The sequence below is a fragment of the Sinocyclocheilus grahami genome, unplaced genomic scaffold (assembly GCF_001515645.1).
Source record: "Sinocyclocheilus grahami isolate Dianchi unplaced genomic scaffold, SAMN03320097.WGS_v1.1 scaffold170.1, whole genome shotgun sequence".
Lineage (NCBI taxonomy): Eukaryota > Metazoa > Chordata > Actinopteri > Cypriniformes > Cyprinidae > Sinocyclocheilus > Sinocyclocheilus grahami.
Genome location: NW_015505349.1, coordinates 853066 through 864836, shown reverse-complemented (window position 1 = coordinate 864836; position 11771 = coordinate 853066). Strand labels below are relative to the sequence as shown.

General features: G+C 38.1%; 2 protein-coding genes across 3 annotated transcripts in view; both read right to left on the bottom strand.

Moving 5' to 3' along the window:
- Positions 1-954, bottom strand: part of LOC107593374 (vacuolar protein sorting-associated protein 13D) — a 53718-nt gene extending 52764 nt beyond the window's left edge. The window contains exons 1-2 of one of the 2 annotated variants that reach the window (XM_016283073.1): positions 715-954; positions 461-586 (exon numbers count right to left, since the gene is read on the bottom strand). The gene's annotated coding sequence lies outside the window, so the exon portion shown is untranslated. Of the gene's footprint in view, positions 1-460 lie in introns of both variants that reach the window. The other variant, XM_016283074.1, reaches the window with a different exon arrangement.
- A 9601-nt stretch (positions 955-10555) lies between these two features.
- On the bottom strand, positions 10556-11551 carry LOC107593413 (leucine-rich repeat-containing protein 38-like). The gene is made up of 2 exons (XM_016283136.1): positions 10691-11551; positions 10556-10593 (listed from the first exon to the last, which is right to left on the bottom strand). The coding sequence occupies exons 1-2, from the start codon at positions 11316-11318 to the stop codon at positions 10556-10558; spliced, it is 666 nt and encodes a 221-aa protein (XP_016138622.1). The 5' UTR covers positions 11319-11551.
- Positions 11552-11771: the final 220 nt, after the last annotated feature.

The following is an 11771-nucleotide window of genomic DNA, read 5'->3' as shown; positions in this document are numbered from 1 at the left end:
ATATATATATATATATATATATATATATATATATATATATATACATACACGTTTTTTTTTTTTTTTTTTTTACTTAAACACTGTATAAATTGAAGATAATATAAGAAATAACAACTCTGACCCCTAAGTGAATAGTATCAGGAGTTTAATGCTTGTTATGTCTAATTTGAAATCATCTTGAGGCCCGGACATTTCGTAAGACCCCCTAGTGGACCCTGGCTCCCTGGTTGAGAACCACAGTCCTAAACAATTATTTGCCATAAATGATTTTTCTGAGTATTTGCTAGATAATTCTACAGTTTGTACAACAGAACCTTAGGGGTTGACAGCCTCAGTCATTTGAACTGCATCTTTTCCCATACAATTAAAAGTGAAAGTGAGGCTTTCATTTTGCAACTCATGATGGTGAGTTGAATAATGACAGAATATTCATTTTAAATGAACTATGTAGTGAACCTACCATTGTTCTGAGACCGTCTGTTCCTCGGTCAACCGCAGTCTATGATCATATCAGTCCAAATAGAGTGCAGCTCTCCACTGTCCGAGCCAAGCAAAGTCCTCTCTGAAGTGAAACTGTCCTTGCTGCCTGAAAAGAAAGTAAAATACCTCCTTTCTTTTCAAAGACCCTTACATAACACACCGCGACTGACAACCACACACGAAAACAAACTACAGTTTGAGACGAACAAAACAGCACAGCTCTCTGTGACTCACAGGCAGTGGCACTGGGGCCGCGCTAGCATGTGCGCTCGTCCTTTAGCATTGCCCGACAACTGCCTGCCAACTTTAAAACATGGCAAACAACTGGACAGAGTGACCGGTCACAGTCCGTAGTTTAGTTCTGCATTGGTCCGAGGCTCTTACGAAATACGGCCTGACCTGTAGGCACAATTTGTCATAGGTCCTCTGCGCTCATCTCTCAACTTCCAACATGTCAAACTGAATTCATGAAACGCTTCCTGGAACCTGCGACGCTTCCGGTCACGTGCCAAAACAAAGCGCTTTCTACCTACGTCATTGGAGTAAATGGTCGTCATGTGACTTCTAGCGTTTGGAGGTCGATCTGATAATGCAGTCATTACTGTTGGGCTATTTTTCAGTAATGGTGCAAATATAAGGTCTTGAGTAAATAGATACAGTAACCTATTATTGTACAGACCTATAGAGCTCTATTGTGCGTAGTCACATTTTTTTCAATAGGTGCAGTTCCCGTTTCCTACATGCGGGGGCGGCAGAGTTGCGCGTAAAGTGGCGGCAGTGCTATTCAACTTCTTACAAGGTAAGAATACTTTGTAAACGACGACTAATATTTAAATATAACCGGTTACTATGTAGTATAATATTTGTTTGCTATATAAATAGAACACCAATTTATATAATATTAATATTTTTTTTACTTTGTCATAAGAATAATTTCCAACTAGCAGGAAATTCAGACAATATACAGTTTAACTCAAGACTTCAAAACTGGTCCATATCACAACCAAAGCCATTAAAAACAGTAGCCACTACGTTTTAAAAATTCTTTATAATGTATTAATATTAATAAAAATATATTTATAATATTATTCATGATTTAATCGAACGAGAAAAGAGAACTTTTTATTGCACTCAAATTATTATTCTTTATTTACCTCTCAGCCATACTGCCTACTCACGCACAATTAATTATTCAAATGTATTATTAAATGCACTGTGCAGGGTTATTATATTTAATAATCATTACATTGATCTCATTTATCTCTAATGTCAAACATCAGCGTGTTCATGCATCTCTAATTACTAAACTTCACTACAGCGATCCCATGAATTCATTAGATCTGCACTAAGCGGTGTAATCCATGCAGACCCTATATCCAGTGTAATCCCCCAGCTATACCAGGACTTTCAGAGGCCGTAGGGGTTGCTGTCCCATCCTCCCCCCTCCCCATGCATTTCAGGGGCAAGGAGACATGAGGATTGTTTGCCACATATCTTGAGATGAAATACACCATTCTTCTGCTGAGCACATAAAATAACAAAAATCCCAGCACATGTGGAGCTCTGCACCCCCTGGCTGGTCGTGTGCAACCACATAATCCCAGCCTGCCTACAATAGAGTAGAAGGCCATCTGTTCAGCTCATAGCCCTTTAAAACTCCACATCTGGACAGCGGAGTGGGGGCAGTGCTCTTCCCCTCTCTTTCAGTCTATATCTCTTTTTTCTCCTCTCCCTCATGGAGTTCACAACTGAGATTATATGTTCTGTCACTCTATATTTTACTTAACAGGATCATGCATTATAGAGATTCTTGATATCACATACTGAATGTCTGTAAGCGTAAATATCTCTTTTGAAGGTAATGTTCTCCAGAATACTGTATAACTTAACCTGAATACAGCTGTCTGTAATTTACCTTTACCTGATTCCAAACCAGTGGTTCTCAGCTAGTTTTGCTTCAAAACCAGGATTTTACATTGGACATCAAATGGTAGTTTTTTCAAAACCCATAAGTCAAAAAGTACATTTCAAAATATATTTAAGATATATGCTAAATATGCTGTAAACTGCAGTTTAAGGAATATATTTTTTAGATTGAAAATATAATTTGTTTAAACGTTCATTTGCTAAAAATATAATACAAACTGTACGTCAAGAGGCAAGAAAATATATTTCTAATTTCATAATATATTTTGGGTAAATGCAAAATGATTTTTAAAAAATGTATTTATATATTAATAAAATATGTAAAAAAAATGAAAAGAAATAAAAAAAGAAATATAAGCAACTACAATTTATCAAAAATATATTTATGTAAATAAATGTTAAAATCTATTTTAGTGATTTTGAAATATATTAATTTACATTTATTATATATATTTGTATATCTGGAAATATATCTGCTTAATGTGAAGTAAGTACAATTATCCTTAAAATCAACCACTGAAATATTGCCATGAACTGCATAGAGTCAACAGTGAGGATTCAGGACACAACCTGTCCTCGTTGGCTGGTTCATTTAAACAGTTTTAATTTGGTATCCTAAATGCATGCTTATATCGCTAATTGTCTTTTTTTCAGCCACTGCTCCAAACCATTATAAAGCAGCAAATATATATATTTTATCTTGAGAAAAAGAGAAAAAAACATTCTTCACCATTCTTAGCAATGCATTTTGAAACCTCTAAAATGAACACAATGTACAGTGGGCATAAAAAAAAAGAATCACCCCCTTTAAAACAGTCACATTTTGTTGCTCTGCAGCCTGAAATGAAGAAAAACACAGTTTTTGTTTTATCCAGCTGTACTCAGTGCAACTTATAACATCCAAGTGTCAGAAAAAAATAAAAAAACGGAATCACTGAGTTGGAAAAAGGATCACCTCTTTGTGTCAGTATTTTGTTGAACCACCTTTTGCTTTAATTACAGTCTTTAGTCTGTTGGGAAATGTCTCTACTAACTTTACACATCTAGACTTTGCAATATTTGCCCACTCTTCTTTGTTGAGTTTTGTCTTATGTTTTATAGCTCCTTGCTCCATTGTTGTCAAATGTAATATGTAAATCTGTGAAATACAGTGGGTATAGAAAATAATCACCCCCTTTAAAATAATCACATTTTGTTGCTTTGCAGCCTGAAATGAAGACGCACAGAGTTTTTGTTTTATCCAGCTGTATTTACTCAATGCATCTTAAAACATCCAAGTGAAAGATATAACCCCAACATGTCCGAAAAAAATTCAATAAAAAAACAGAATCACTGATTTGAAAAAAGTATCACCCCCTTGTGTCAGTATTTTGTTGAAGCACCTTTTGCTTTAATTACAGCCTTTGTCTGTTGGGATATGTCTCTGTCTCTACTAACTTTGCACATCTAGACTTTGCAATATTTGTCCACTCTTTCTTGCATAACTGTTCCAAGTTCAGTTAAATTTGATAGTGAGTGTTTGTAGACTGCAGTCCTCAAGCCATTCCACAGATTTTCAATGGGGTTTAAGTCTGAGCTCTGACTAGGCCATGCGAGGACATTCACCTTTTTCTCCTTCATCCACTGTGTGCTCAGTTCTGCTGTGTGCTTTGAGTCATTGTCATGTTGGAAGGTAAACCTTCTTCCCATTGATAACTTACTGGCAAAGAGCAGCAGATTTTCCTCAAGAATTTGATGGTATTTTGCCCCATTCATTTTTCCTTTTATCCTGACAAGTGCTCCAGTCTCTGCTGCAGAGAAACACCCCCATAACAGGATATGACCACCTCCATGCTTTACTGGAGGAATGCTGTTATTTGGATGGTGAGCTGTATTGGATTTCTGCCAGACATATCGTTTGGTGTTTGAGGCCAAATAATTCAATTTTAGTCTCATCTGCCTCAGAATTTTCAAGGTGCGTTTTGGCAAAGCTCAGTCATAACTGCATGTGGCCTTTCTTGAGGAGCGGCTTTTTTCTTGCAACCCTCCCATACAAGCCACATTTGTGGAGAATTTGTAATATTGTTGTCACATGCACACAATGTCCACTCTTTGTCATAAATTCCTGCAACTGCTTCAGAGTTGCTGTAGGACTCTTTAGGACTCACTGTCCTGGGTCTTTCATCCAGTTTGGAGCGATGTCCTGATCCAGGGAAAACCTTCCACTTCTTAATTATAGACTTCACTGTGCTTCTAGGCATTGATAAAGCCTTTGAATTGTTTTTTATATCCGTCACCTGATTTGTGCCTGTCCACAACTTTATCCGGAGATCTTTTGACAGTGCCTTGCCACCCATAGCTGATTGTTTGCTTCAGTTGCACTAACAAGGACTGAAATGCTCCAGGAAAGCTCTTTTCACGCTGAGCTGATCAAAATGACCACAGTTGATCACAGTTGAAAGTTAAATGGCTTTGTGTGTCATTGAGAAGGTGATTAGCTACAACTTTACAAGTAATTTTTAGAGGGGGGGGGGGGGGGATCATTTTTCCAACTCTGTGATTCTTTTTTTTTTCTGACATGTTAGTGTTATATCTTTCGCTTGGATGTTATAAGTTGCACTGAGTAAATACAGCTGGATAAAACGAAAACTGTGTTCGTCTTCATATTAGGCTGAAAAGCAACAAAATGTGATTATTTTAAAGGGGGTGATTATTTTTTATACCCACTGTTTCTTCCTTTTTAACCACTATTGACAGGCTTTTCATACTGTAATCACACTAACCACTGTAAACTAACCAGCATCGGTGTCAGAAACAGTGAAGAGGATCCTGATGCAGGGTCATGCTGCTCTTGTTTTCAGGGATCTTGGTTTCATTCTCAGGTCATAGTCCACCACTGGATAATGAGTGGACAGTTGAAGGATCAGTTTCATTTGCCCTGAATGTAAAACAATCTTGGCCCCTGTCCAAGTAAACAGGCCTTGACACATAACTTCCTACCAGACACATGCCTTCATGTTCAACTCACATGCTGTTGTAAACTTTGACCCTCACCATTTACTTACCTTTAAAACTGAAGTTTTAGTGTTTCACAACGTTACAATGTTTTTCAAACTCAGTAGTTATGATGCTGTGCATGAATATTTAATGTTCTTAATTATTTTCTAGCTAATGGCCATCCAAATCATACTAAGGAAAGGAGTAAACGGTAAGGAAAGAAGCAGGAATGTTACTTTCACAACATTTGAACATGCTATAAATCAAGTCAATTTTAAGGAGAGGAAAGTTGGTTAAAAGTCACCGAGAAATGGCAAGGGACAGGAGGAGACTTGATTAGTCAAATATTCCAAAGCCATCCTCAGTAGTGGTGTCTGAATTCAACACAACTGGCCCACAGACATGTAACCATAGCAACAAGAAGATCTTAAAGATCAAAGTCTTTCCTCTGTCTCATTCAACTTTTCGCCTAGAAAATGAGCATAAATAAGCATTGTGTGCTTTCCGTCCTCTCTCATCTCTATCTGAGGGGATGTTTGTGGAATCTATACTTCGGTGTCGCTTGTTTTCATCTGTCGTCTGTTAAATTAATGACCCTTAGTAAAACATCACTGTTGCCAAGTCATGGATATCTCCAAACCACAGCATATACAAGAAGCTTTCATCGAGACAAAAACCTCCTCCAGCATCAACCTAAAAAAACTCTACTTCTATGTGCAGTGGAAGCAAAATGAGATTATATAAAGGCACTACATTTGCTCTATTGTTTCTTTTGCACTTTGAGGGCTTCCAGGGCTTTCCGGGTCAAAGTAAAAGGAGGAATGATACAGCATGTCACTGGCTGCACCTGCAGAAAGCATGACCGCTTCAACTAATTACAATATGGTCTAAGACAGTGCAACCAGTTTTCTTGTTCAGAGACAAATTTAATAATGAATACTTAGGACCATGTGATATTTCAGTTTTTCTTTTTTAATAAATCTGCAAAAATGTCAACAATTCTGTGTTTTTCTGTCAATATGGGGTGCTGTGTGTACATTAATGAGGAAAAAAAGTGAACTTAAATGATTTTAGCAAATGGCTGCAATATAACAAAGAGTGAAAAATTTAAGGGGGTCTGAATACTTTCCGTACCCACTGTATATACTGTGTGTGTGTGCGTATATATATATATATATATAAATTATTACTAAATAAAATGTTACAGAAATAAAGATATTATAATCAGTATACAGCATAGTGGTATTATTACTTGGAAATGTTGTATCTAGCAGTAACACCGAGCTCTGACTTATGTAAAACTCCTGTTACATAACGGCAAGATAAGATGTGAGATGGGATGCTTTCCAATTTAGTTTTTCTTTTTTTCCTCTCTTTATGGGAAATGTTTGTGAAATTCTCCTGGTTGGTGTGTATTTAGATTTTCACAGAGGGAGGTTTAATCTCCTTTCAGCCGTGTGATCAGCGGACACCAGATGACAGATTTGAAGCAGAACATCGCCTAAATAATACAGCCACGCTGACAGACAGACACAACAGAGCGGCAGAGCTCCAGAGCCCCATCTCTCCTCTAATTGCATTCACGCTCAAAACCCCTTGTGATTTTGTGTATTTTTGAGTGAAAATAATAAGAAACTGTATTCTCATCAATATATAACCCTCCATGTCATAACACAATGCCACCATGTTTGTTCATGTTATTGGCCAAAGTCAGTTGACATCATCATCAAACGTGTGAGGCAGTAAGTGGGCATGAGTCACTCCATCCAGAAGGGGTTTTCCACATGCAGGGGATTCATTGACCTCAGCCTCCTTTGTTGGGTCTGTCACGTGGCCGTTTGCCCAGCTCCAAGAGCTCATCTAATGTTTAATCATGCCAGAGCTTCAGTGTTTTACACTGGCGATCCCCCGGAGCAAAAATCACCAACACGCACGCACATGCTTTTACCCATTTAGAAAATTCTCACAGCAGCCACAAGCTCAGTCAGCCGACTAGTGTTGTCTAGCCTGCTGTCACCACATATGTGTAGCATGAGGAAGACACTGCCATGTTCTTATGTTTGCATCAGTGAAATTAATCAAAGCTGTGCCTTTGTAGTGTAATACAGCTGAAGATATGAATCCCATTAGGTCTCTCTTTTCAGATTACCCTGATTTCATTCAATACATTTGATTAATGTGCTCAAAATCCTTGAATAAATCCAAATCCATTTTTTTTGCTACAATTACAGAGTGCATGCATTATCTTGTGGTAAATACATGGGTTGTTGGCATAACGGTGATATATTGTGACGTGGTAACCTCGGGCTCTTGTCTGTTGACCTTTGAGGGTTGTTTAAAGGGGTCATATGATGCTTTTTTAAAGATCATTATTTTGTGTATTTGGTGTAACAGAATATGTTGACATGCTTTAATGTTCAAAAAACACATTATTTTTCAAATACTTTACATTATTGTAGGTCCTCTATGCCCCGCCTCTCTCAAAGGCTTTGTTTTCTACAAAGTCCCTCCCGACAAGCGCAGTTTGCTCTGATTGGCCAGCTGACCCAGTGACATTTGGGCGGCATTATGCTAATATTTCCACATAGTGAGGTAGATATGTGGGGGCGTGTTAGAACGAGCCGTTTTAGGGGGGCGTGGCAGAGTCTTAACTTTGATAAAGAATATCTCTTTGGTTTTGAGACTTTAGTCTTTGCAACTTCAGGGATCTTATCTATGCACAATCAGCTTGTAACACTCCAAAGAGAAAGGAAAACTTGAAATCGCATCATATGACCCCTTTAAAGAGTTGTGTGTGTCACATATGTACACCACTTCACATGATTTGCTTATGTACTCAACACCGTATTTGGTGGAAATCTTGGTTCTTGCCCTTGAAAGACTGAATATCCATTTACTAGGCAACTTAAAGTGTGCCAGAAGTGTGCTATCATCAGTATCAGATTCAATGTTGGGTTGAATAATGGATGTAACGTGTTCATCCATACCCAAGTGCCAGAATTACAACTCCGTAAGGGAGTTTAAACTAGTGGTCCTTGGACTATCTAAATTGAAGACTACATTATGGTGGATTCATACAGTTTTTCATACAATATTGTAAAATACTGTGTCAGTTTTGTTTCTTGAGTTACAATTAAAACAATCTAACCACCAGCATTTATAGCATTATGTAGCTATGTAACACCAAGGTTTGCCAGGGAATGAATGATAAAATACATATCTTGAATACTATGTCAATTTTGGTAACCATGTCTGCCAAATGTAAAAATGTAAATAAATACTAGATATCGGGAATGTCTCAAACATCTTGACACATTCTAAACAATTTGGACTTCTCAGGTTCTTCTCTGTATTTGTTCATCAACACTGAATGTAATAACATCACATTTAAATTAACGTAAATGTTGCAAAGAAAAGATTACTTTGAGAAAATTGTTTATACATTTTTTGAACACAATGAAACACAGAAACAAACCCTCAAGAAATATTCATCCATGGCATTTACAGTTTTGCCTAAATGTCATGTCCCCCCTTGGTAAAAACCAACATATACTTAGTAAAGAAACAGTAATAATACAAGACAGCTATAGTATAGCTGCTGGAGAGAAAAGAAGTGTTACTTTGTCCATAATAAGGTGCATATTTTCTTTTATTTGAGTTTTTTTAAACCAAAATATTACATATTATATAATTATCTTCAAGATTATATAGTAAACTCAATTTATATCTTGTTGTTAATCTGCTAATTATACAGAAGTGATGTTCATAAAAGACTGTGCAAGGTCTACAGGCTGCAAACATTTGTGAATGGGTGAAAGGGTTTTGTTTACAAATACAACTGACCTTCTTTGTCTCTGTTGACAAAGGAACAAACATCCTGTTCATGTTAAATTAATGGGTACAGTTAATATTATTACTCTGGAAAATGGACTCTTAATTAAATGATGATGTGATTTAGAAGTTACAAATGCAATACAGTCAGATACGGTCTCAGTCTCTTGCTTCAAATCATAAGCTACAAAAATAGTCAAATAAACTTCAAAATCTCTGAGGATTAAGCTAATCTTTCTCTTAATATGGAGTTTAATCCAATCAGGAAGATTCACACCTATGACGATGACTATGATAAGTAATTGTTCTCAAATTTAGTTAAAAATATGTGAATTTAGACTTCAAATCATAGTATTTGGTTAAGTTTCCAACATTAACAACTTACCATTTAATCTTTAGTCATTTTTATATTAAGTCACTTTGGGTACTGCACAAAGAGATTTAAAAAAAATATTATATATATATACACATACACAGTAGTCAACATTTGAAGTGCATCCAAAAATCTCATTAAAGTTGTCCTAATACAAGAACGCATTTTGGTTTAGGTTTTAGGACAACTTGGTTTTGATCCACTTCAAATGTTGACTACTGTATATACATATTGGTTTGGTTGTGTAACAAAACTACTACACATGTTCCCAGAACTTGGTTTGTATACAGTATATAAATGTGCAACCAAAACCCAAACTACATTTTTTATATTGATATGTTCGTAACTTGCAACCTATTGTTACATTAGTCTCTAAAACAGACACAGGGAGAGAAAAGTGACTTGTGCTTCTAAGGGACAGAGAGGATCATGCATATACAGTATATTTGATATAGCTGTGGAGCTCAACTTGACCTTAACCTTGGACTAGTGGTAAGTGACCTATAATGACCAATGGATACTGTATCCAAGAGGGTACATTTCCCTCAATTTCTTCCTTTAGTTACCACTCAAATTAACGTCAACAAAGAGGACAAGACATGAAACAAAATTAGGGAACATGTTGTGTGGCATATGTTTCATGAATTATGCACAAGAATATTTAGCATATTCTAGTGATCACCTACGGTGTGTCGACCTCTTTGTCTTGGTTTGAAAACATTGTCATGCATTATTTAGCTAAATACAAGATGCAGTGGAGGCATGTAATACTACAAGTGTAATAATTGGAAATTTTACTTTCGATTGAGAGATTCAAGACATCAATCAATTGAATTACTAGCCCATCATGCTAATGTGATGAGTCAAAATAGTTCAGTCTCAGCTGTAAGCAACCAGTGGGTTGTGAAGCATCTCTATCCCAAACAAAATCAGTCCACCCATATGTACGTCCTAGTCAGAAAGTAGATCTTAAGCATCAACAGTTCTCACCCTCAGTATCATTGACCCTTTGGATCTTTCACAGTTGAACCACCACAGAATATTAGAAAAAAAATTATGATATTATTTCATGCAGATCAAAAAAGCAAGATTTAAGCAGCTTACCAGATGGGAGCTTGTGACGATTCTCCAATAGCCACAGAAAGAGTTTGGCAAAGTTGCAATTGCACACCCAGGGGTTCCCTTCTAGGCGTATCACCCGCAAAGAAGGCAACTGGCTCAACACCCCGATGTCCAGGCCAGAGAGGGCATTCCTCTCTAGCTCGAGCTCTCGTAAGGAGGTGAGGCCCGCAAAGGCGTCCTTGCTGACCATATTCAAATAAGGATTGTTCCCGAGTCGTAGCTTGATCAGACTACGAGACTCCCCGAAAGTTCCAGAGGGGATCTCAGTCAAGTTGTTGCTCCCCAGGTCCAGATATACCAGTCTGGAGGATGTGCTCAGAGTCCCAGGCTCCAGCTTTGTTAGGGAGTTATTCCTCAGATCCAGGTAGACCAAATCACTGTAGAGAACCAGGAAATCAGAAGGGATCCAGGGAATCCAGTTGTTAGACAGAAGTAGTCTCCGTACGTCCAAAGGGATGGAGTCTGGAAGACGGGTGAGCCCTTGACTTGTGCAGTCCACGGTGTGATGGTCTGGACACAAGCAGCTGGATGGGCAGTTGTACCCCCAAGTTAACAAGGCAGAGGATAGCAAGGCAAGGAAAGGCTGAAACCAGCGAACACATGAGAACATTGTCAAGAGGGTGCGAGGTGAAGGGGAGATTGGGGGGATTAAGAGAGGGAGGTTTGGAGAGGAGTAGAGGAGAGGGGATGGGGTAAAGGGACAGGGGGCGAGATACTAGGAAAGGGAACAGGGGCGCATCTGGAGATGACAGGAGTCAGGGTTGTCGTGAAGGCATCTTTCCTTGTCTCCTAGATTGCAATCTACAAAGGCTCGAGCAGTAGCAAGTGGCTACAAAGACACGGCGCTCTGTTTTTCACGAGATCATATAGCAGGCAGAGAGGTTTGGAGAGGAGTAGAGGAGAGGGGATGGGGTAAAGGGACAGGGGGCGAGATACTAGGAAAGGGGACAGGGGCGCATCTGGAGATGACAGGAGTCAGGGTTGTCGTGAAGGCATCTTTCCTTGTCTCCTAGATTGCAATCTACAAAGGCTCGAGCAGTAGCAAGTGGCTACAAAGACACGG